At 39.4% G+C, this 24341-nt stretch overlaps 2 protein-coding genes across 2 annotated transcripts; both read right to left on the reverse strand.

The window, feature by feature from the left end:
• Positions 1 to 5751: 5751 nt before the first annotated feature.
• Positions 5752 to 12358, reverse strand: and1 (actinodin1). The gene is made up of 7 exons (XM_042510779.1): positions 12237 to 12358; positions 11271 to 11372; positions 9646 to 9690; positions 9142 to 9287; positions 7793 to 8206; positions 7147 to 7410; positions 5752 to 7027 (listed from the first exon to the last, which is right to left on the reverse strand). Exons 2-7 carry the CDS (start codon positions 11341 to 11343, stop codon positions 6023 to 6025), a joined length of 1947 nt encoding a protein of 648 aa, XP_042366713.1. The 5' UTR covers positions 11344 to 11372; positions 12237 to 12358; the 3' UTR covers positions 5752 to 6022.
• Positions 12359 to 21129: 8771 nt separating this feature from the next.
• Positions 21130 to 24282, reverse strand: otos (otospiralin). The gene is made up of 4 exons (XM_042510839.1): positions 23997 to 24282; positions 23775 to 23838; positions 23113 to 23136; positions 21130 to 21493 (listed from the first exon to the last, which is right to left on the reverse strand). The coding sequence occupies exons 1-4, from the start codon at positions 24039 to 24041 to the stop codon at positions 21306 to 21308; spliced, it is 321 nt and encodes a 106-aa protein (XP_042366773.1). The 5' UTR covers positions 24042 to 24282; the 3' UTR covers positions 21130 to 21305.
• Positions 24283 to 24341: the final 59 nt, after the last annotated feature.

The raw sequence follows: 24341 nt of genomic DNA on the forward strand, positions 1-24341 counted from the left end.
AACTATATTAAATAACTAGATAAAATGAAAATAAAATTAATGACAATAGAAAAGATTTAAAAGCTAAATGATAAAAATAACGGAGACTAGGAACTAGATTTAATAGATAAAAAGGCAGATAAAATTGATAAAAGGGATAAATGGGGGTATAATAATAATAGAACTTAAAAAATACATAAATAATTATATATAAACAATGAAATATAGGACTAAATAAACAATTAAATTGCATAAATTAAATCAAATTCAAAATATTGTAAATGAATAAATAAATAATAAAAATCATTTTTTTTAATTTTTAAATCACCAATCAACTCATCGCTAACAGATATGTTTCTATATGAGGTATATACCTCTCTGACATAAGAGAAGAAAAAGAAGTGGGTGATAATTCAATTCTTCACATCATGGCACCCTATGAGCAGTGACATGTGCTGGAATATTTCTGCACATTGAGACATTGTGAACATGGCCTTTTGGCAAGACACCTGCTGTGCGTCTCCTCTTTTCCTCACCGCCCGTTTTGTAGACTCACTCTCACTGCCTTCTCGTGCTTCTTTGTCTTTTTACCTTCTTTCTGTTCCTTCACCTTTTCTTGCTCATGTGAACTCGTTCCCCTTTTATAAAAATCAGTTATTGGAAAAAAGAGCCCCCTGAGGCTTCATACCACCTGGCACCTGTTTTCATCTCTGAACTAAGGTGACAGAAGTGACACCTTTTTTTTATTTTAGGTGATGCATGCTGACACATCATTACAGCTTGTGAGTCATTTCGAGGTGTCCATCATGTACAGGATTTCCTCTGATTCTGAGGCAATGAAGTCAACAATATTTGGTTCATTTTGTTTTCTCTCTCTATTTCAGTGAGTCTACTTGCCAGCAAAGTCAACTCTGAAATGCTGAATACCCCAAAGTTTTATGTTATATATGCACAGTATGGGTCCCCAAGATTAGGCAACTGCCGGATGCTATCTTGCATAAGTTAAGCATTTTGCATAATTTATATCTGGTTGACCCCGTGACCCTTACAAGGACAAGCGGTTACAGAAAATGACTGACTGACTACATCTGGTTGATTTTGGGGGTTCTTTGAGGATGCTGATTCTATTTCTTATATTTTAAAAATTCAAAATATATGTTTTAAACCAGATGTGTTGAACGTGAAATATACACGTGTGAATTCAGGGAAGTACAGGAAGTATTGAAAAGCAAATTTAACTAGCAAACAGGTCCACATATTATGAAATATGCGTGAAGAAAAGCTTGATAGTCAGCCTCGTCCTTTCTGCATTTAAGTTAAATTAATTCCTCTATTTTGAAATTTCAGGTGGTATTAAATGTCACGCGTAAAGAAAAGAGCTAATGAAGTGTAAAGGGTGTGCAGTAATTAGTTTGACAGGAGGATCTATTGTTAGTCTGCAGTAAATAATCAGTGTTGACAGCAGTAACGGACATCCACCTTGTCTTCTCCACAAGAGGGAGTCCTGACCTACTGTGAGTGTGCGTGTGTGTGTGCGCAAGACAGATATATTTAGGAGTGACACTCTGAGTCAGTCTGCCTCTAGCTGCTGACAAAGTCATACCCCCTGCACAGCTACACACAAACACACACATGAGACCACATGCCATCATTCACATCTTCATACACATGGATTTGTTTGTCTCATGCTGTCTTCTCTGTGCTTTGTGTCAATTTATTCTCTCCAGATGTTGAATACTGAAGTGAAAATGAAGGCCCTCTAACTATTTATTTGTATACGCTGTGTGATCTCTCCTCCTCTTTCTTTAAATCAACATGTTTTATTCTTCCTCCTCTTCCTCTAAAGCAAAAACATGCTTCACCAACCTCTTCGAGACTTGACCCATTAAACGTAATGACTACCATTAGTGTCACTGAATATGTTTATATTGTGTTTATATTAAAATGTATTTTTCCAAAGGGAGTGTGGCATGTGGTAGCTATCTGTCTTCCAATTACAATTTGCCACCTCAGGACAAATGGAGACTTATTTTGTTTATGGTGCTCATATCTCTGCGTGCAGCAGCAGCAACGTGTATAACTTTTTCAAAAATTCACATGATTTAACCCTGACCTTTTCACAGTGCGTCTAATCACATTACAGCAGAGCAAGATTCTGTGATGTAGATTTAAATGATAGGCGAGATGGGGAAAGCAAGTTTCCATAGTTTGATTAAATGTGTATTTGATTTGCAGCACTATGATTAAATCTACATATTTTGGTATAATGCACTTTCTGTGCATTTTTCTCCCAGAGATTAAACCTGTATTTTCCCAACTTTTCATCTGACAAGCTTGGTAGGACAGAAGTATCAATTTTCTCATCTAACTTTTGGCAAAAAAGTGAGCCTGATCTTATTTTATATTATTTGATTTCCTATGAGATGAGAACTCTTAGGGGCTGTGTAGAAAACCTTATGCCAGAGAAATAATTGCTTTTAAAGGTACAACGTGTAGAATGAATGGGATTTATTGGTAGAAATAAGTGTTTTTTGTGTATAATCACCTTTTAAAAAGACTTGTTTGTTTTTGTTATCCTAGAAAAAGCCATTTGTATCTTTTTTGGGAGCAGGTCGTCGTCCAGACAGCCTGCAATGTTGCACCGTCATGTTTCTACAGTAGCCCAGAACGGACAAACAAAACTCTGGTTCTAGATAGGGCCATTAATATTTTTGTGTCAGTCACTGTGAAAAGCCCCTCCGTGATGTGAGCATTGGGAAAATTATTAAACATGAAACAGTTTTAAACCACCATGAAGATGAAGCTACTGTTTCAGTGGTCGCTACTAAAGATCTTTATGGATTTAAAGTTGGAGCAATTTAATCTGCTGTAATAAAACTGAACACATTTTTTAAAAAGATAAACTGCAGCAGTCATTTGTGCATTTTCAGATATTATCTGCAAGTTAATTTCATAAAGACAAAGTGCCCTTTAGAGCAAAATAGATGGAAATCAGATAAAAGAGAGGGAAGAACACATACAATAACTAACACTGTGAACAGAGAAGAGACATGCGTTATTTGAAGTCATGCAGTGGAAATGTTTTCCAAGCAAAATTTACAGTCACCCTTTGAAGAAAAAAACAATGTCTCCACATTTCATGGTGCAGTCACACCTACTGTTGAGCCATAAATCTTTCAACCAGTGGTGGAGTAATAATTGTCAGGAGGGACATTGAAATACGAAAGGCAGGAATTTGGCAGAAAGTCCATTAGAGAAGACATCATTATTGAGTCCACAATTGAAAATCAGCCTGATCCATTCAATTTTGCTCGTTACAGTGGAAAAGCAGATTTTTTAGTAAATGTGACTCACATTTTAAAATGGACAACAGTGTTCAACAAGCAATGGTTGAAGATTGTAAATGTATATTATCTAAAACCTATTCATACATTAGGTATTGTATAGAAGCCTTAAAGGTTTCTTTAATCATGCTAATCTATCTTTGGTGCTTGTTAGGGCAAAGCTGAGGACGACAGAGGAGGGATAAAAGTGACCGATCGCTTTGCACAGACTGTCCTTGCTGTGACTAAAACGAGAGAGACAGACATGATTTGAACATTTGAGTTCACGTGATGAGAAGGAAGTTTAAACATCTTATTCCAAACCAGTTTTATTCATAAGAGAAACTGGAGGAGTTAGAGACCGGACAGATTTCATTTGATTGCAAAATTAAACATTATAATTCAATTTGAGTGTAACATGATCCATTTATGGAAGTGCAGTTTTTGGCACGTCCAAATTGGCTCAATTTTTTGCCTCAGAGGTTGCAGCTTTGTACTTTTTTTGTGGGCAGTTTATCTAACTATTACTTTAATCTCACAACTGTGTTTCATTCATCCCAGACAAAGTGAGGCAAACGTAGCAATGTGCAATGCCAATTTCTGGTCTGATTTGTCTGACTCATTTATCCAAAATGTAAAGAAACTGTTAGTATTGGTAAATGACATGTGTATGTTGTTAAAAATAAAATATGGTTACTCTAAATAAGTGCATCTCTGCAAGAAGAGGAAAATACTAAAGTTTAGTTGATGCCCTCCCATATTCATATTTTGCAAAGTTGCATATACACTGAGGAGATATACTCTGTTCCAAGTACAATTCGTGCATAAATGTTCACAAGTGTTGTACCAAAAATAAAAGCACTAAATTTCAGGCAGAGAATGTCTCATGTCAGACTAATATATCTTATATTTCTAGATTATCATGTTTTATGCATTAACTATTTTATCCATTTTCATCAGTTCTTTCAGAGCAGTTTCTTTTCATCCTCTAATCTTGGTTGAAGTTTTAAAACACTGAAGAAAACTTGGACGCCAGAATCATGAGGAATGTTCAAACTTTTCATCTTTGGTTGTTTAGAAGGTCATTTGCTGTCAGACTTGACTTTTTTGAACATCTATATCTCAGCCGCCTAAAAGGTTGGGTTGGCATTTCCGGGACTGAACAACCTTTAGCTCAGATAACGGAACAGAAGATTCTCCTTCTACGAACTTATCTCAATCTCAATGATCGACTCCCTATTACTTTTTTTCTATTTTATAGGTTTTCAAATTAGTCTCAATGCAAAAGATTTATGAACAAAGAACACTTTTCAATTTGTAGCCAGTTAATTTGATCATTAATTGTATCATCTAATGTACAGGCAGTTCACTGATCAATTGATGGTGCATGAAAGCAATGGTGATTTTTAAACTGAGGTGATCAGAATTATTTGTCAGTATTGCTGTTTAAAAAAAGCTCCAAACATACATGACTATAATGCTAACTCGGCAATTGTCAATAACAATTTCATCTGCTGGATGCTTCTGCCTGCCTCCCACTGTCTCATCAATAAAAACAAAAGGGGGCATAACCTCTCTAAACCCCCCTCTCCTCTCCCCTTCACAGCATCTCGAGACATCAGACTTTTTTGTTTATCAGTTAAATCTCTGCTAGAAGGAGCCACATTGAGGCTACAAGAGCTTCCCTCCGGATGTCTGAATGGCTGCTGCTGTTGATGTGTCTGAGAGCTCTCGGATCAATAAAGTCAAGCCTCTGCTCTCTGTGACGCTCCTCATGCTGTGTGTATTTGGAGCTGGGGGAACCAGCACGGTGAAAGATGTAGTCAGAAGGGTAAGACGAGAGAAGAAGGAAAAATGTTTCAGATATCACAATGTGAGGACTTGGGGAAACAGTAAGACTAAATGGAGAGTCAGGTCAAATTTTCAGTTCTTTCAGATGACTAAATATTTGCAATATCAATAAAATTCCCATAAGCTTCAGCTGTACTTTTTTCACTGCAAATAGGGAATGTGAAAGTGTGTCACGCTATTGAGACCAGACCCCAGAAAGTGTGCCGGGCTTTAAAGCCAATTTTCTTAGTGGCCAAAAAATTGAATTCAAATTCCCGAGCGTGGGGGTGGTATCTTGTGTGGAACATGCTCTGTTACCTGTGCTGGAATACTGCTTACCTTTTGTATTTGGTTTATTAGGCAAATTGGGCCTAAATTAAAGTGAAAAAAATATATAAAGTGTGCATCAGTTTAATTATCTTTGAGTAAAATGTTATGATCCAGTAAATGAAATGCAAAAACAGCTTTCTAGAGCTCTTTATTAGAACATTCAAAATGAAAAAAAAACCAAACACAATCAATCACTGACAAAAAGCAACAAACAAAAATGTGAGATGCATAGAAACAGAAGCAAAGCTGAGAAGTCATTACACATTCGAGTGGTATAAGGAGCATGAAACTGGAAAGCATTAGGCCAAAGCAACAGGTCTAGGGCAGCTAAAGGGATGAAAACATTGCTGGAAGAACCTCAGCTTTCTGAGCGTGCTCCTACAGCTGAAAGTGTGGATGTACGTGCATGTACTCGCTCATTGGGTCCATAGACCTCTCGTGTCCCATATCTGGTCCAGGTAGGACTTACTGCGCACTGCGTAAGGAGGTCAATGGCTAAGCTACAAAAATGTGCAGGACTGTAGTCATGTCCATCTGCATGCATGTGTGTGTTGGCATGTTTATTTCTTGCGATAGTCATCTGCATAGGCTCTGTGATCATCCTGGTCAGGGAACTGGTCTCCGTAGCGCCTCAATATGTCCTGGATGCTGGGCATACCCTGTGGTAGTTGCTGGTAGGACATGTGAGGCTCCTCCTGGCCGCTCTGGTAGGGCTCCGCCTCATACTGCTCTTGTTCCGGCTGCTCGATCTCTGCTGCCCCCTGGTTGTGGTCCTCCTCAACATGATGCTCAGGCTGGGCCTCGGGCTGAGGCTCAAAGCGGCGGAGGCGGCAGTCACTGTCATATTCAGGGTCACAGTGTGGGTTGGAAGGCTCCAGGACTCCATTTCGGGTGCCATCGGCATTCAGGTGGGGCTCGTAGGCCTCGGCCGGGTAAGGAATACGACGGTGAACTCCAGAGCGAGGCTCAGTGGGCTTCACGGGGTAGCATTCCCGATCGTAGCCAATGAAGCAATCATAGCCCTCCTTAGTTTTACCTGGGGGACCCAGAGGGTGGCGCTCCTCCTGGGCAGGCTCCTCAAAACTTGGATTAGAAAATGGAAACTGCTGCCTGGGGGCGGGAGGACCGCGGCGATGCATGGCCGCTGCTGCCTCCCGGATTGCAGAGAAAGGGTCGTTGGGGTTGTACTCTGGAGCAGCCTCCATGTGCGGAGTGGCCTCCGTGCGTGGAGCATATGGGTCATTACCTTGAGCTTGGGCCATGAATTGGCGCAGCATGGCATATGGGTCATTAGCTGGAGGGGCAGCTGGAGCGCTAGCCTGGCGGTACATAGCATAGGGATCAGTAACTCTGTTAGCATGAGCATAAGCATCCCTGAACATGGCATAGGGGTCGTTGTTCTGCGCAGCAGGAGGAGGAGCCCGGATGGCCGCAGCCTCCTCTTTATCCTCACTTTTGTACGTTGCTGGGGGAGAAGCAAATCTAGTGGCAGTGAGAGGGTTGCAGCCTTCTTCAAAAAGAGGGTTGCAGGATCCAGGGCCAGCAGGTGCGGGGACAGCAGGTGCCTGGAGGAATGCGTCACAGTAGAGACACCATAAGTCATCATAAGGGGCATAGATTTACATGAAAACATTAACAAAAGCAGCTGTCGAAATCTGTAGTACTACGCTAAAATAAAGCATACCACAGGGGAGGCAGAGAAGGCACAGAAGGGATCCCTGTGCGGATCACAGCTAGGATACTGGGGCCCCCTCTGGTAGAGACCAGCGGGTGCTTGCTGCACAGGTTCAGGTTTGCATTTGGGGTCCTTTTTGGGGTCACAGCCGAGGTGGGCATAGGAAGGCAGGGGTCCGGCAGAGGGTGCGTACCCGTAGGCCGCTCTCAGGTGGTACTGCAGACACTCCACGTCATCAGCAGAGCAGATACGCAGAAGCTCAGTCTTCTGCTCCTAAAACATGAAAAATAGAGGCAGGGGTTATAAGATTATGTTTTTAGGTGATATATTCTGTTCCAACATATTTTGATGAAATAAGGATTGGATTTTGTTGAAACTTTAAGGTAATCCTGGTGAAAAGTGTTTAGTTAGATTAAGTTTTTTATCCTTTGTTCTCAGTGTTTGTACTTTGGATCAAATGCCACATTGCAACGGTGTCTTCTTAAGAACTTCATTAAGGGGGAACCAAAGTCCACATCTTTCAAATATTTCCCATAATGGCTTTTAGGTATGAAATTGGCTCAAGTACAACTCGCTGCAACAGTCCTAGGTTAAGTAAATTTCTGAAGCACAATATACTAATTACTAAATATGCTTAAAATGACTAGAAACATACCTTGGAAAGGAAGGGCACTGCTGATGGAGAATAGTAGTAATACCCTGACTGAGGGTCCTTTGCTGGAGCAGCAGAGCGGACATACAGGGGGGCTGGGGCCTTCACTGGTGCCGGAGCAGGCGTGGCAGCAGGAAGCACCAGGGGCAGGTATGGGCTCTTGCCCTGGACTAAAGCAGCATACAGGCAGTAAGCGTCCTTGGTGGGGTCACAGGTTTTCACTGGTGCAGGTTTAGGGGCTTCTGGTTTGGGTTTGGGCCTGCTGGTGTAGGTAGCCACACAGTTGGGGTCATCAGAATCAGAGCAGGACTTGTAGATCTCCCCCAGGTGGCGCAGGTAGGCCTTGTAGGAGCGACGCCCCTCGGCACGGTTCTTGTTCTGGAGGTAGGCCAGGTAGATGCGGTCCATCTCTTGAACCTGAGAGGGGAGGAGGAGTTTAGTGGTGAGCTATTCAAGCAGCAACCTCTGGGGCTGAACAATGATGCCAACTCAGATGTGCCAAAGACTGCAGTTCTTTGAATGGCCTCTTGAGGCAGGTCCCAACAGCAAGTCAGTCCCCATAGACATGTTAAAATGCCCAACAGCAGTAATAAACATGTTTAGACCTGCAACTATTTCTACTAAAAGACCCTCTAAGAAGTAGTATATTCATTTTTTAATGGTTTTGTTTTATTGGTTTTGAGCCTGCTCTTTTTCTTGCAAAAATTAGAATTTACATTATTACCGTTAACTGACTTTAAATGCACTGTGCCAACCAAGCTAGCATCCAGCTCCGCCCAAATACAGTTATTTCTGGATCTAAAACTCCAAGATGGTGAAGGTCCAAATGCCAAACTCAATGTCTAAAACTAATGTACACAAAGAAATGGGTAACATCACAGTGGCTACATCCAGTATTTTTAGATTCTGTTTGAATATGTCCCTCTATTCTGTTTTAGTCCTCAGTTTTTGCCTATTTTTTTGCGTTGATGTTCTTACTAAAGCCCATATGATCTGCTCTCACTGTCTACATTAGAGAACATACGAGATGCTCATCTGAGTCCTCAGCTGTTGCACTCAAAGCAAGACTCAAAATGGTAAAAACCAAAATAATGAGCTTAAAGATGATGATAGATTTCTGTTGGTGTATCAATACAAATGACCCCTTTCACATTATAATTATCTTACTCAGTGCTAATATTGATTAGATTGGCTTTGCAACCTATGAAACCTTGTTATTGGAATTCATTCTAACATCTCTGAAAGGGCAAGTTACCAACTTTAAAAAAACGCCCACAACGCTTTTGTTTTATACTCAAAAGATAAAATGGACTTTCTGCATTAAACTTTTTTGTGGGTACACGTGCACTTACTGCCTCCTGGTTGCCATTGTCGGTGAAGTACTTGTACCAGCCCCAGAAGTCAGAATGCTGCTTGTACCAGCTGACGTTCCTGCGGTTGCGGATCAGCCTCCTGTGTGACTCTGCAGCAGCCGCCCGCTCCTGGATACTCTCCCCCGCTGGGGGCAGACAGGAAAAGAGATGCTGATCCTGAGGCTTCTGTACTCCCTTGGACATCAAGTTCAAGGACTTTCTAGTGACTTTTAAAGTTTATAACAAGATATTCAAGGCCTCAAACTTGCTTTATCTGAGGGTCATTAGGCCCTCGCTTGTTTTTACTTGCTGCTATATCACATCAGGTATTAGATATCTCAGGATTAAGTGTTGCTGCTAAATTGGAGCAAGTTGAGGTGAATTTGGAAGTCACTCTATAATCAGAAAGTACTTTTACGAATACAATTTTTAACTCTTATGGTCTCTTGGAGAAAGAAAAGGTACTCTTCAGAAACAACCGCTAGTAAAAAATAATTTATTTACCATTTCCTTTTGGCTTTTTCAAAATTGGTCCCGCAGACAAGAATGCTAAAAAAACAGAGAAATGCAAAAACAGATGTAAAAGTTGCTGAAGTCAAGATTAAGACCCGTGCCTGCGGTATATAAATGATAATACAGTATATGATATTAAACCTCAAATACTTACAGGCAGATACAATTCATTATATAGGGCAGGGGTAATTGGCTGTGCCTGAGGCACTGGCGACTGCAGTGCTTTGTAGATTTTATAGGTGAGCCTGTAACATCAAACCCCATGCTGCGTTTTCAAAGAGCTGCGTGTGCACATATATGTGTGCGTATGTGCATCGCTGACCCCATGCAGCTGAGGGAACAGCAGATTCAGCTCTGCTCCAGGTTTCTTTCATCTCCACAGGGAAAAGGTGTTAATGCATCACAGAAGGCGAGGAAGCAGGAAGAACAAGAGGGCAGCAGATGACGGGTTTAAAAGAGAGATCCAGGGGGGATAATTCAGGGTTACACAACGCGTGTTGAAAGCAGAAAAACATCAACGTTCTGCTTTAAAAAAAGGAGTTTTGATAAGCTTTGATGGAAGTAATCAGGAAGATGTGATGCCCACTGAAGCATGGAAGGTCAAACATGAATGGTAGCATGCAAAGGTATGAATTTGCAGAAAAAAAAAGTTGAAGGTGACCCAAGGTGATGAAGTGATGTGGAGGAGGAGGAGAAGGTGGAGGAGGGTGGGCTAAATGATGCTGCCTCAGTGTATCCGCTGTATTGTTTTTTACGAGCCTGTAAAAACTGGCTGGCACATCTGGAAACAGCAGACCTTTAAGAGGATGGCGGAGGGGATGCTGACAGGTACTAATTTTTTATGGGACCAGGACTGATGAAAGAAACTCCTCCTACTTCTGCTCTCTTTTTCCACCTTTTAAACATCACACGGTGCAGCTTTAGAAAACATTTTTAAAGAAAAGATGAAACTTGCCATCTTATCTTAAATACGGCAATCATTTTGAGAGCAAACAGAAAACAGGTGGCGTAGGGGCAACCTTCGTCTCAGTATCGAAACATTAGAGATGATATATGGACACCACAGGCTATATTAGAGAGCTACATTATGATATATATGAAGCACAGTTTGGTTACAGTCACTCCCAGCGAGTGTGGCGATGATCTGTCCGTGAACTGGTGAAGGGCAGAAACCCTTCGCAGTCCAACTAACCCTTTATCCTTGAAATGTAGATTGCAAAGCTATAACTCAAATAAGATTTATGTGTGAAGAGTTTTAAAGAAGCAGATCAACAAAATAAAACATGCATATAAAGCAAATCATTTTGTGGATGATGACAAAGAAAACTATCTGATGGAAGTAACACTCACTCATAGGGGCTCATTTTCTGCAGTGAATATTTTTGATACTCCAAGTCAATTTCACTGCTAAAAACTTTTACTTTTCTGGCATTTTCAACACTTAAACTTGTAATGGAATATATTTACAGTGTGGTATTGCTACTTTAGGACTAATTTAGAAAGTTTTGGATCAGCATAGCTTATAGATAGGAGGAAACTACCATACCAACTGTCAATACGGTGACGTATACTTCACAAACTGACCTTGTTATGTTCAGTCCCCACTGTGTACTCACCAGGCAGCAGAACCACAGCCAGCAGAGCTGTGACGAACACACCCGAGAAACTGGTTCTCCTCCTTCCAGCCATGACGTTACCACCTCCTCTCCTGACAGACACTGATATCCAAAACCATGGTTTATCATCATTATTTTTCACAGATACATATCATACAGGCACACAAAGTACAAGTCCAGTGAAATGTGATCCTGTCAGCTCCTGGCAATTTGAGATATCCTTTTTTTGCCTCCTCATGTAGGATGCTGCTTTATAGGTGACTCGCTGTTGTGCTTGTATTTATGGCATCCCCTTGACTCCCGCTCCATCACTTTTGTGCCTTGAACTCTTGATATAACTGGAGTGACATCACTTTTTTTAGTGCTGCTTCATATGTCTGTCACAAGTATTTAAACCTTTGAACCTTTTGCAAATTGATATTTCTTTCAAAACATGGGAAAAAGGCAATGAGCAACTTGGTGAGAAATGTACCACAAATTGCAATGGAAATACTATATTTATAATTATTATAATGACATATTAAAAAATATGTTATAGAATTATATTTTTAAAGCATTTTTTTCATGACAGTTGATAATTTTCTTTTTTTCTTTTCTTTAAACTAATTTTCAGGTACATTTGTGTTCTTTTTTTCAAATTTCTTGCTAATTTTTGGGTAATTTCTTCTCAATTTGCTCATTGCATTCTTCCCAGGTTTCAAAGGCATTACATTTCCACTCCGATCACCACCTTAGACCCTTGATCTTTTCTTCTTTCCACCTGCAGAGTTGTTGATCTGACCCCTGCAGCTTGGCAGTGAACTCTTATTTGGAGCCTTTAAACAAACATGTTGCTACAAGCTCCTGCTTCGGCCATCGTAAAACAGAACCAGGTGTTGCTCAGCAGCCAAACTTGACCCAACCTGAACTTGAATCTCTGGTAAATGCAAAGATAGATCGGTGCAGAATCACCAAAGAGCGTCTTACCTGTGCTTTTCTTATCGGCGTGTCTGTCTGCAGATCCAGGTGTGGACTCACAGCCGAGGACCAGGTGACTTTGACAGTGTGTGTGTGTGCGTGTGTGTGTGTGATAGAGGTTCCTGGTACACCCTGTCCCTGCGGCCCCTCTGACAGACTGCCCTCATGAAGGGTTTTGGCAACGTTTTAAACCAAGCCCGTTCATTAGCACTCAGAAAAACGCACGCAGAGTCCACCTGAGGGGGTCAAGGGACGCCTCAACGAGACGCCCGATTGGTTAGCTTTTTCAGAAAGTTTCAGCCAATTGGAGGCACCGTAATTAAAGACAGGAAATGAGAGGTGGGAGGGCTCGCAGTAGAGATGGAGACGTGGAGAGATGGGGTATGAAAAGTGGTGTTTTTGAATTTAACATGATTGATTTATAACCTTAAATGTGACTCATTGAGTTAATTATCAGATACCAAACTCTAGGTCATTATTTTTTCTTTTTGGGATGCAACAATCGCTCCCAAGAAAGAAAAACAAAGGGACAAAAGAAAGTAAACATCAGGATGTAATGAAGGGGAGCTGAAGTGCCACATAAGCACTTCTCAGAGACCCTCAACGAGGGCCAAACCACAGCTTCTGTCTAAACCTAAACACACACACACACATGCAGAGACAGCTGGTCCACACATGAGGAATTTGTTAATCTACAGTTTCCTCCTCACTTTAACTGTGTTCAGGCATGCCAGCCTTGTGCACACATGTACACACGTACACACACTTGTACACTAGTGGGTCTCTGAAAAAGCCATATAGCTGTGGTGTGTGATGCAATATCAGCACATCTGATTTGGATAAGGCTGTAATTTCATTCTAACACTCGGTTCTTATGAGGTTTGTGTCCAGGCGACGATTTATTATGTTTACAAAGATACTGAGATCTGCTTTCTCACACCAAAAGCGATTTAACCCAAAATAAATTATGCTTGCTGAGGACAAAATCAGATTTAAAACTTTATCTTGATATTGTTTATAAAAAGGATACATTTTTCTATTAGTTTTGGATGTAGTGAAATTTTGTAAAGTGTCATTGGCTCTTACTTTGATTTTGTCAAAGTATTTGATTTGATATTGGGGCTGTTTTTTATAGTTTGAGCTCCGTCCAGGTTATTTCCGGGTCTGAAAAGTGAAGCCGATGCAAAAGTGCCTTTAAACCTGCGTTCTTGCTAATGGCCAGCAGAGGGCAACTCAAAAGGTTGCAAAATAAAGTTTGATTGTTTGGAGTTTTATGAAAAAATGACCCAACTTCTCAGAAGATAATTCAGGGAAAGCTTGAGGGCATGGCTACCTTGTGGTTGAACAGTTGTTACCACAGCTATGTCCTTGGGTTCTCCATCAGATCCCTCGCTATCCACCGCTCCACCCTTTTATCCAAATACGGTCACTTCTGGCTTCAAACGAACCAAGAAGGCAATAACCAAAATGCAAAATATCTATGCAGTACCCCTTTTTCTGTTGTATGCAGTGCAATGATAATAAAGGCATTCTGTATCTATTTTATATGGGTGCATTATCACCTTTTGATTCAAATATTGCTGAACTGATTCGTGCATGGGCAGATGTGTAATTGCTATCTTTTGCAAACGAGCCCTACACACTTCAAACCAGTGAGAGGACCAAAATTACAAAAAAAACAACCCAGAAATCTCTTGGTAAATAACCAAACATTGTAATTTTTGCAGAAGCATCTGTGTCCATATAATAATGTCTTGCTCAGTGTGCTGGTTTAGAAAACTCTGTTGTAATCCCTTTAAGTTTCATGAGTGCTACAGCATACAATGTGTTTCCAATTTTGTGGCACCAGTTTGGGGAAGGCCCTTTGCTGTTTTAACATGACAATAACACAGTGCACAAAAACAGACCCATAAAGGAAGTTTTCCCTGTTTTGCGTGGAAGAACCTGACTGGCCAGCAGAGTCCTGATCTAAACCTCATTCAGCACCTTTGGGATGAACTGAAACCTTGGACTGACTTTACTGATGCTATTGTGGCTCAAAAGGAACAAACTGCTGCAGCCAGGCTCCCTCTGAACGCAGAACCCTCTGAGAAGAGAGGAGGCTGTTACTGCAACTCATTAATGCAAATGGTTAACAAATGAAATTTTCAACAGTCACAGATTGGTGTAATAATGGGGCATCCACATACTTTTGGCCATGGTCTGAGGCTTCTTTGAACTGTAATCAGCTGCTCTGATCAGCCCCCTTTCTGTCAATTCTATGTGCACGTGTAATGCTAATATACATTAAACCATATTCTTATCCTTTGCCTACACATGGAGCTTGTTTATGTGCTGCACCACCTCGGGGAGAGTCATAAATGAATACATTAAAATGTCATTTGAACTCCTAAGTTCATATATAAGTCAATACAAATAGTTCAATGAACATGGGAAGTGCTGCTAATCTGAAAGTCACAGCTTTTCTATTTTCACTATTTATAATACCTGCAGTCTGCACCTGAATGCTTCATTTGCTCTTTTTTTCCCCCCATTTCCACATTTTTTGCAGTCCCTTTCCTGTCCCATCGTGCCCCAAATAACACTTAGCAGTCATGTTAACACTGTATCTCGTATGTAATTAAGTTTGCTAACAGGTGTTTCTCAGAGCCCGCAAACCTGCAATCCAGCCAGGAGCAGATTCAAACACGACGACGCCAAAACCATACTCATAATTTTCTCTACAGCTGGAATGTAAGGGATTCTCAGAATTCACACACACCTGGTTCACCTTTTATTTTAGTAAAAACAAAAAGTCTTTATTTCAGTATTGGTGAGGAGAGACATGTGGAAGTTGTATTTAGAAAAAGCCCATTTTTGTGATTCGTTTTCTTATGTACACTTTCAGATAAACATGCAGGTGTCTGGATGCTGTCATCACTGCAGGTCATCGTCGTCAAACAGATCCTCAAAGTCTGCAGGTGTGAAAGACGGCACGAATACAAGTTGGAGAGGAAAGAGACAAAAAAGACAAAGACAAAGATGGGGTTAGAATTAGTCAAGCTGCTTCCCAGAACTCCTACATCCTCTGCTAATTATGCTCTTTTTTCCAATTATTCTAGCTTCTAAGTTTAAAAACTAAAACTTTTCATATGCTGTTTGGTGGGCGCTTTCATCCAGAGTGTCTATATTTTGTTGTGGCCAAATGCGTAGGAGCTGCACATATGTCATCCACTTACAATTTCTTACACGACTCTCCAAATCCTGAGTCAAAAATAATACTACTACTAATAATAAAGAAGACCAATAAAAAGAGTCTGTAGGCCTGTAGCCTGTAGGCAGCACCACAATTTCAAATCCAATTTTCTCCCTATTGCTTATGTCCACAGAATGGCACACTGCATAAACCCCTCGATATTAGAGCTGAAACCATTAGTCGTTTGGTAATTTACTCGAGCTACAGAAAACTGATGGGACTAGGAATGGGACAGTGAACGATTTTGTCGCAGATTGCAAGGAAAAAATTTACAATAAACTGATTGTGGTAGATTTCCATCATATGCATAATCATGAATATTGTGTCCAGGAAACCCCAAACAGACTGCTTGGTAACCAACAACAAAAGACTCTGCAAAAACAGGCTGAACACACACCAACCCCAAAATACCCAAAAGATCTTGATCAAGCATATTTCATGTCGAAAGACATGATGCCATATAGAGTAGTTGAAAAGCCTGGCCTCTTAAGTTTGTTTGTTTTTCACTAAAAAAAGGATGTTCACTCAAAAAAGATGTGTGTCCTTTCCGTGATGCAATAAAATTGTTTCTTTGCATGATTCCCATGCCATTTTCAGAGTTTTGAGCTTGTTTTGGTCACTATCTGGGCAATATTGTGAAACGCAATTATTCTGTCCAAGATAATTGTGACACCAAATTTCTGTACTATCTAATGCCTGTCATCAGATATTACCACTGATTATCTACTGACTTTTGTTTAAGCCATTTTGTGAGGACGAGTTTCCGAAAATCCGTTTCCAGGCTCTTGATGGCTGTTTTTCCTTTGTCTTCTATTATATCATATTAAATATCGTCGAGTTTTGTACACAACACGTAATTTTAATTTTAAAACTGAGCCTCAAAAAATTGTGATGGGCATTTTCTTTTTTAAAAAAAATTTTTTTTTTCATTTTAATCTATATAGCCCAATATCACACATTTCTGCTGCAAGGATGCAAGGATGTTTTCAGAATGAGCTAAAAGCTTAAGTGGTTTGCAGCAGTTTATATAGGCTGTATAGTTAAAAAAAAAAGTCCATAGTCCATAATCTAGGTTGGAGATGAACTTTTTTTTGTTCTAAAATTTACTAGACACTCAGTAGATTACCACAGATTTTTTTGAGAAGCAAATCTAACAGGCACTGACAAATTTACGAGCCTTTGGCTGGCGTTAATTTCCAACCCTGACTGAAACCAATTCAGCACACAAGCCTTTTTCTTTCATGTGTCTGTGTTTTCCAGGAACAGGACATCCCTGTGTTTTGCCTAATAAGGGACCGGCAACGAGTCAAACAGCTTGCCCTTTGGCTACTCATACATCTTTTTACACACACTACTGCAGCACCACCGGGAGTCTTCTCTTAGATACCTTATTTTCACAACATTGTCTAAAAATGTTTTCACACTTTTCAGATGACTTTTCAATGCGACTTAACTTTATATCGTCAAGTCGGTGTGGGCTTGCAGAGAACAAAGTCTTTTTAAAAATCACACAATGGCGTTAAATTATCACTCTAGTTCTATAATCATAAAGAAATCTTTAACAAGTTGTTCTTTTCCATTCCTCGCTCATCTCTGGTTAAATCCTGAGTCTGATTGTTAGTGTTTGGTGTGCACATACGTTTAGAGTTCCACTAGTGCTCAGTTTGTGGTCACTGAACATGCATTACAAGCAATTAAGTTACATCATTTTGGACAATGTATGTCATTCTAATCGTATGTACCAGCTGTGTCGAATTCTGAATTAAACATGGCATTATAGTTCTTTAAGTGTGCATATTATTAGCATGAAAGGCCCTTATGGGACATAAATCCCTTTTAGCGCCACAAGCTGAGACATGCCATACATGAAAATTTACTGAACGGCAGTTTTAGCACCCGAGTGATGCAAAGAAGTGTGTATTAAACATGTGTGTTTAAAGCAGCTGACTGGCGAGGTGTCCCGCTGAGTTTCAGTCTGACAGCAGCTATAAAACTCACTTTACCATCCTACTCTCTACTCCTCTTTTTTTTTCTTTCATTCCCTCCTTTTTAACAATCAGCTTTCTTCTTTCTGGGTCATGTGCTGCTGAGCCAAAATTGTTTTGCCTGCAGCCGACGCTGCAAGACGGAAAAAAGATTAGCTTAGTGGTTTTTTGTGCGTCCTCTGCGCATGTGTTTATGTGTGTGAAACTGGTGTTTACAGGAGAATGACTGGATTTTTTGAGGGTTTATTTGAGAAGACAATGTGGTTGAGCCAAGGAACTGGTTGATGTGCTTAAATTAAAACTCCTGTTTGTCAATATTCCCCTCTCTACCATACATTACATATATTTTAAAGGCATTTAATTAAATTTGTTGTATTAGACATACTCTGAGTGATTTAATGGTGCCAGTTAATAAACAGTTAATGCTTTTTTTTTAACTTTACTGTGCACAAGTGTTTGAACAGTTCAGTCATGTGTTTCAGCTTATATTTTAAGTTGAACTGTAAAGACAGATTTACAAATGATCAGGTTTCTCTTTATGTGTTAACCAGGTTTCTGTCGAGTGGGTGATCGTTTGAAGGGAACTGAGTTTCGCATTTCCATCATGTTACAGATGTCACACTACTACGAAACATCAGGCATGTTCTGATAATGTGAATCCATAAAAAAAAGCCACTCACGTCTAAAATCACTACCGTCTACTGAAAAATATCGTTAATAAAGCAAAAGATAGATGGAGGGAAATCATAACAGTTCACTTGCTGTAGTTACCACAACTTCAACTAGGCACCACGATGGTTACTTTACACGTTCTTTCCACTGTATGTAAATTTGATAATTTAGGGGGGAAAAACACAGCGGCTTACCATTGAAGAAATCAGAGTGCACCGCTTTTTCATTGGCTGCCAGGTCCATAAGCAGGCCGCTGCTGCCTCCTGCCTGTTAACACACAGCAGCACAACCAGCTTTATGGCTTCAGCAATAACGTACTAACTCACACACTCAAACACACAGGTGTTACATCACATGTAAACAAAACGCATGAAGAAGCTACTTATGGACAATGTAATTATTCATTTATCACTGAAGGAATCCCCAATGGACGGTGTAACTAGAAGCCAGAGTATATATGAATTTAGTGACACATTAGGCAGAAACAGTTGCTTTAACTGCCTTGTAGATGCAGTCGGTGTAATCATCTTCACCCTAACAATACACAGTGCAAGAGTAGTTGTGAAATAATCCAGATCAGCAGTGTTAAAAGTCCCCAGAAAGTCACAAAAAAATTACATGGCCCCAGCTAAGGAAAGGAGGATAAATCAAGCGCTCCTAACAAGGAGGGAGACGCCTCCCTCAGGTGCACACACTTTCCTCTAAGGACAGGACATATAAGTTGTCTCCACCCTTTCTTTGTCCTTTTGCATGGCAGAGATGATGTGTGTGCCACGTAAGTTTGTGCCTTTACTTTTTGATTACCCTGTACCTGCACACCATAATTTTGATGTTTGATTGATGGTAGTGTTTGTTTTTTGTAACTGCAAAGCTGAAACCAAACACTTAAGGCAAGGTAGATTTTTAAGACTTTTTAGTGCCAATGAGACCAAATTTCAAAAAAACAAAACTGAGGGAGAATTTTAGTTTGCCCAAATGTTTGCTGTAACATAAAACATGACTTTTCTTTGGCCAGTGAAAAAGTTTGATTATCTACGTCAAATGTCCCCCTTTTAAAGGAGCATGTGGACATTTTTTTTTTTTTTAATCTGCATGTGAGATCCCACTGGTTAGATTCCCATCACAATAAGTAAAAAAAGGAAACTGTTTGTTAAACACACACTGAGCATTTTGAAGACTTTTGAAAGTTTAAGTCAATTTAATACCATTTAAGGTCTTGTTTTCACATTAATGAATGTACTGCCTTTTAAGACTGGAAGGATCCATGGGAACCCTCGACACCTTTGCTCATTGAAAGAAACCTGCTTTAAAATAAATCTACTGTCTCAACACCTGCTGCCTGCATCTCCTTCCTGTGTTCATACACATTAAGTCAACATCCAGAGCCTCTAACAAAGTAAATAACCCTCAATGATTCAGGGTAGAAATAACATTTGATTTAAAGTTAAAAAATAAATAAATGAGGGCATGTGGATTATTTTTTCATGGATAGTTTATTTATTTTAAGATATGCATTTGCGGGGTTTCTCACATATTTGTTCACATACAAATCTTCATACATTTTTTTGCATGAGGAGGTCCAGAGGTAAAGATCCAGACTAGCATCAATCTTATCTTGATCTGGCACATGCCTGTGATGCAGATCTAGCGCATGTATCTTTATGCTGCAACAAAGGTGAACGATGCTCTACAGAAATACCCCTCTTCAAAGCATTATAGTAGAAGACCAGTTTGTACCTGGGCTTTTTTTCTACACAGTAGTGGTGTTAGACGGGGGTTTAATATGCAAAACTAGCTTTTAATATCCTATTTACGCTGTTTGAAATATTTAAAATTAAGCTACAGCGTTCAGCTGTGTCAGACTCTGCCCCCTTTTACACAGGGTTTCCTTGACTGAGGGGGGTCAGACTCAGACACAGCACCTGATACACTTCATGGTATGACAAATACACGTCAATTTAACTATTTTTATTGTTATGAAGCTAGTTTTTAAATTGGCAAAACTGTCACCGAAAGGCTGCATTTTGAATATATCAGAACATTTATAGAAGGTAGCTAACATTAACGCTCTAGGCTAGTTAGCATTAGCCGGTGTTTTGGACGATTATTTTGCTGTTTTTTCGCTACAAATCTACGTAAACCCACTTCGTCCAGATCCACGTATGGTCCAGCTCCTTCCGGAAACATCTCGTCCACTGCGGGTTTCATATTTTTTTTGTATCAGTTCAGCAGTAACTGTTTAAAAGTTGTTGCAGCTTTGAGTTTAAGGCTAGTTAGCTTAGCTTCACGGAAGCCGTAAACGTGTGCAACATTTAATCTTGCTCGGCTGACTCTGCTGGGTTGCTTTAATGGTTCCACGCTTTCGTGCGGGATACTGTATACAATGTGAGTTTTTCCTTAGTAACAATAAACTAAATTAATATTAGCGATATTACCGAGGGGACTGTTTTACCTTATTAAATCATTATTTCAATAAATCGCTTTTGTCATTTCTGGAAAACTGAGGAAAATCAGTAACAAATTAATGAACAAATTATGCAATATCAACTTTATTGATGATATTAGGCTAGTTCGAAAATATACCAGCAATGTGATAATAGACAGCTTTGTAGCCTATGTAAAACAGCATGGCTGAGACAAGTTATAACACCAACAAAATCAACATAGGCCGCTGAAAAATAATAGCTGTACATTTTAAGAAACAAGGAAAATCATTATACATTATAATCTGTGTTTGAGAATTTTAACTCTTTTTTTGAGTATGTGAATGTGTTTAGTATAAACAATTGCATTTACCTCCTAAATACAAGGATTATTTAAAAATGAGAGAAAAGAAGAAAAAATATATAAAATTATGGAAAAGATACATTCAAGATCAAGAAAACTGAGAAGAATTTAAGTACAAAGGATGAAAATAAAATCACAAAGACCTAAGAAATTTGGGAAATACTTTATTTGTAGTACATTATGAAGATAATATACAATCCTACAAAAGGGTTACAATCTAGTTTAATGTAATATACTAATGTGTGGATATACTAAAAAATGATATACTTTCTTAAAAAAAAGAACCTAGTATTCACCTAATTTTATGTATTTTTTATTCCATATTATTTATCTTATTTCCTCATAATCTGTCTTGTGTCAGAAATGCTTTAGCTCAGAAATGCTCCTTCCAGCTCCTTTTCAATGTTCATGTCCTGCATTGGTCTCATATCCAAGGGTGTCTCCAAGGTGCTGGTGGGCGAAGAAGGCCCGGGCCATCTCGTTGATGTGGTTGTAGGCCCCGATGGATCTGAAGTATTCGATGTAGTTCCAGAAGTCAGAGGTGGAGTAGGGCCAGTAGGGAACAGCTGGTGGTTCATCATACGGCACTGAAGACATGAAGCAGGTAAGGGACGGACAGGAGACAACTTCATATATTCACTCTCCTCATACACTGTTGCATAATAATAATAATAATAATACATTTTATTTATAAAGCTCTTTTAAAGGAACTCAAAGATGCTGTACAAAAGTAAAAAGCAACATAGTTTTTAGGAGTGATTTAAATTTGGATGTGTTTGCGTGAGTTGGGTGTGATTGGGAGTTAATTCCAGTATGGAGAAGGCTCTGTCCCCCAAGGCTGTCAAATTCATCTTTGTCTATATGTTCCTGGTACTCAGGGGCAATTAGATCAGTCGGTACACTGAAATCAGAATCTCGTCTAATTCTAATTAGGAATTTGTATTGGTGTTGGTGCATAACAGTAAACATAAGACAGATCAAGTAACATAGATGTAGAATCGAAAAATTAATAACTAGACTAGACTAGACTAGACTCTAACCACGAGATCAGCAAAAGTACAAAGTATAATGTAGACAGACAGAGTCCAGAAGGTGTGTACATTTAACACAGAGACAGAAAAATTCCATGGATGCCGTTAAACAAATTTCACAGAAAGGAAAGGGTGTGAACATATAAGAGATGAAGAGCAGGTTTTTCAACTTAACAAAACACGAGTCACACCTTCAACTTAAAAAGCAACACGTGCTGTGATTTGCTCAAATACTGTGCTTATGTAAAAGTTTGAGGTGCTTAATTTGAGCATTTCCATTTTCATGCTACTTTATACTGCAACTCATGACAATTCAAAAACAGAGAGATATTTAAACTTTTTATGCCAAAAGATGAATTTGCTAACTTTAATTTGCAAATTCAGATTATTAATTCAAAATATATAAAGTAACAAATAATGATGTAATACACAGAGTAACCAGTCAATTAAAAGTAACTAAAATTAGCTTAATCTTCACAAGTTGTAAAATTAAAGTTATGAACACATTGATGCACCAATAATTATAATGGAAACATGTAATATATACAGTAAAATTCTGAATGCATGGTTTTTACTTTTAACAAAGTATTTCAACATTGTGGTATTGCTACTTTAAAGATTTGTGTCCTTCTTCAAAGACTGTTTGTGACTGCAATTCTGCATTTACAGCTCAGGTTGTTTTTTTGTTTTGTTTTGGGGGTTTTTTGGTCACAACTCAGTAAGCCTATAACTTAATGAGTAATTAAAATTTTGCCAGTTAGAAAAAATGTACCATCAGTCATGAAAATGTGCACAGAAAGAGTGCTCTTTGTTTTTACATTATTAGTAACCCTTTAGATTAACTTGAAAGTATTTTAAAGTTTTTTTCAAACTCTAATATCAAAAAAGGGACATGTGTATCCTGAATTTATAAAACAACTGAGTTACTTCCAACTTTAATTTAGAACACTGGGCTATTTATGTGTGCATGCACTTTTTTGTAAGGCTTTTGTGATTTTGTCTTTAGTGTTAGTTTCTGTGTGTAAATGTGCTCATTACAGTAACAAACAAAGATGCTGTTTATTCATTTTTAGAGGTGCAAGAGAAGGAAAATTATCCATTATATCTGTGGCACTTTTTGTTTGTTGCAAAATATAGAGGCATCTAAAATGAGACACGTTATTTATATACAGTACCTCCTTCTGGGATGACTCGTGCCTCTGTGAGCAGGACAGAGAGAGAGAGACAGAGAGAGACAGACAGAGAGAGACAGAGAGAGAGAGACAGAGAGAGACAGAGAGAGACAGACAGAGAGAGACAGAGAGAGAGAGACAGAGAGAGACAGACAGAGAGACAGACAGAGAGAGACAGACAGAGAGAGACAGACAGAGAGAGAGACAGACAGAGACAGACAGAGAGAGACAGACAGAGAGAGAGACAGAGTGCAAAAAAAAAAATTAACATTCTCAGCATTCCAAAGCTTCCTGTGCACAAAGACGGGATTCAAGTGAGAAAAACTGAAAACTGAACTTCTTCCCAGAGGACTGCAGGATACCTGCTCCCTCCTCAAATATTATCGCTGACCATTTCACACACAGCCCTCTTTGTGCACATGCAGTCACCAAAAACAAATGCTCTCATATAGATTCACCAGCGTCACATCTGGGAGAATCGCACATGATTCATACACAGCTTTACGCATTTATAAATGCACATATGAATTGGGTTTTAATGCTTTACCACTACATGTTTTAAAAGTACAAGCAAACTAAACTTAAGTTACAGGACATCAACTGATGCCTTCAAGAGAAAAACAAACCTGAGGTATAAAAAACAGATTTAAAAAAGAGAAACTCACCGCTGAGATGACAGGCAAAGAGGCAGAGGAGAACACTGAGCCAGACCAGCAGTTTCATATTGCCCTAAATAAACAAAAATACTTATGATACTCTTGGTGTTAATCCCCCATCAGTGCATATAATGATTCCCAGTACCTAAAAACTCCTCTTTTCTTGTAGTTCATCATAGTTTAGTGAGAGTAAAATGAAACTAAGATAGTGAAAATGTATCAGATGTTTACCTGTAATTGGTTTGCGAAGCCGTGCAGAGTGATGCTGCTGTTCATCTGCTGGGTGACTGTGGTCTGTGGTGAGTGCAGCTCAGTGGAGGAAGAGTCAGCGGACCTCCACCACTCACACACATACACACACACAAATATTTGGCACCCTGGTCATGGAATTACCCTCAGAACAAACTACCGCTTCATGATTTTGTGTCCTTAGGAAGGTTTAAAGCTCCCAACACTGTGTAACTAAAGGCCGCAATTCCTATTCCTAAACTGTTTTTTTATATTATCTTCTTCTTCACATGCTGTAATTTATCATTATCGTAACCTTGTAATGGAGTGTTATCTTGGCAAGGTCTC

This window comes from Plectropomus leopardus, chromosome 21 (assembly GCF_008729295.1).
Source record: "Plectropomus leopardus isolate mb chromosome 21, YSFRI_Pleo_2.0, whole genome shotgun sequence".
In the NCBI taxonomy this organism is placed as follows: Eukaryota; Metazoa; Chordata; class Actinopteri; order Perciformes; family Serranidae; genus Plectropomus; species Plectropomus leopardus.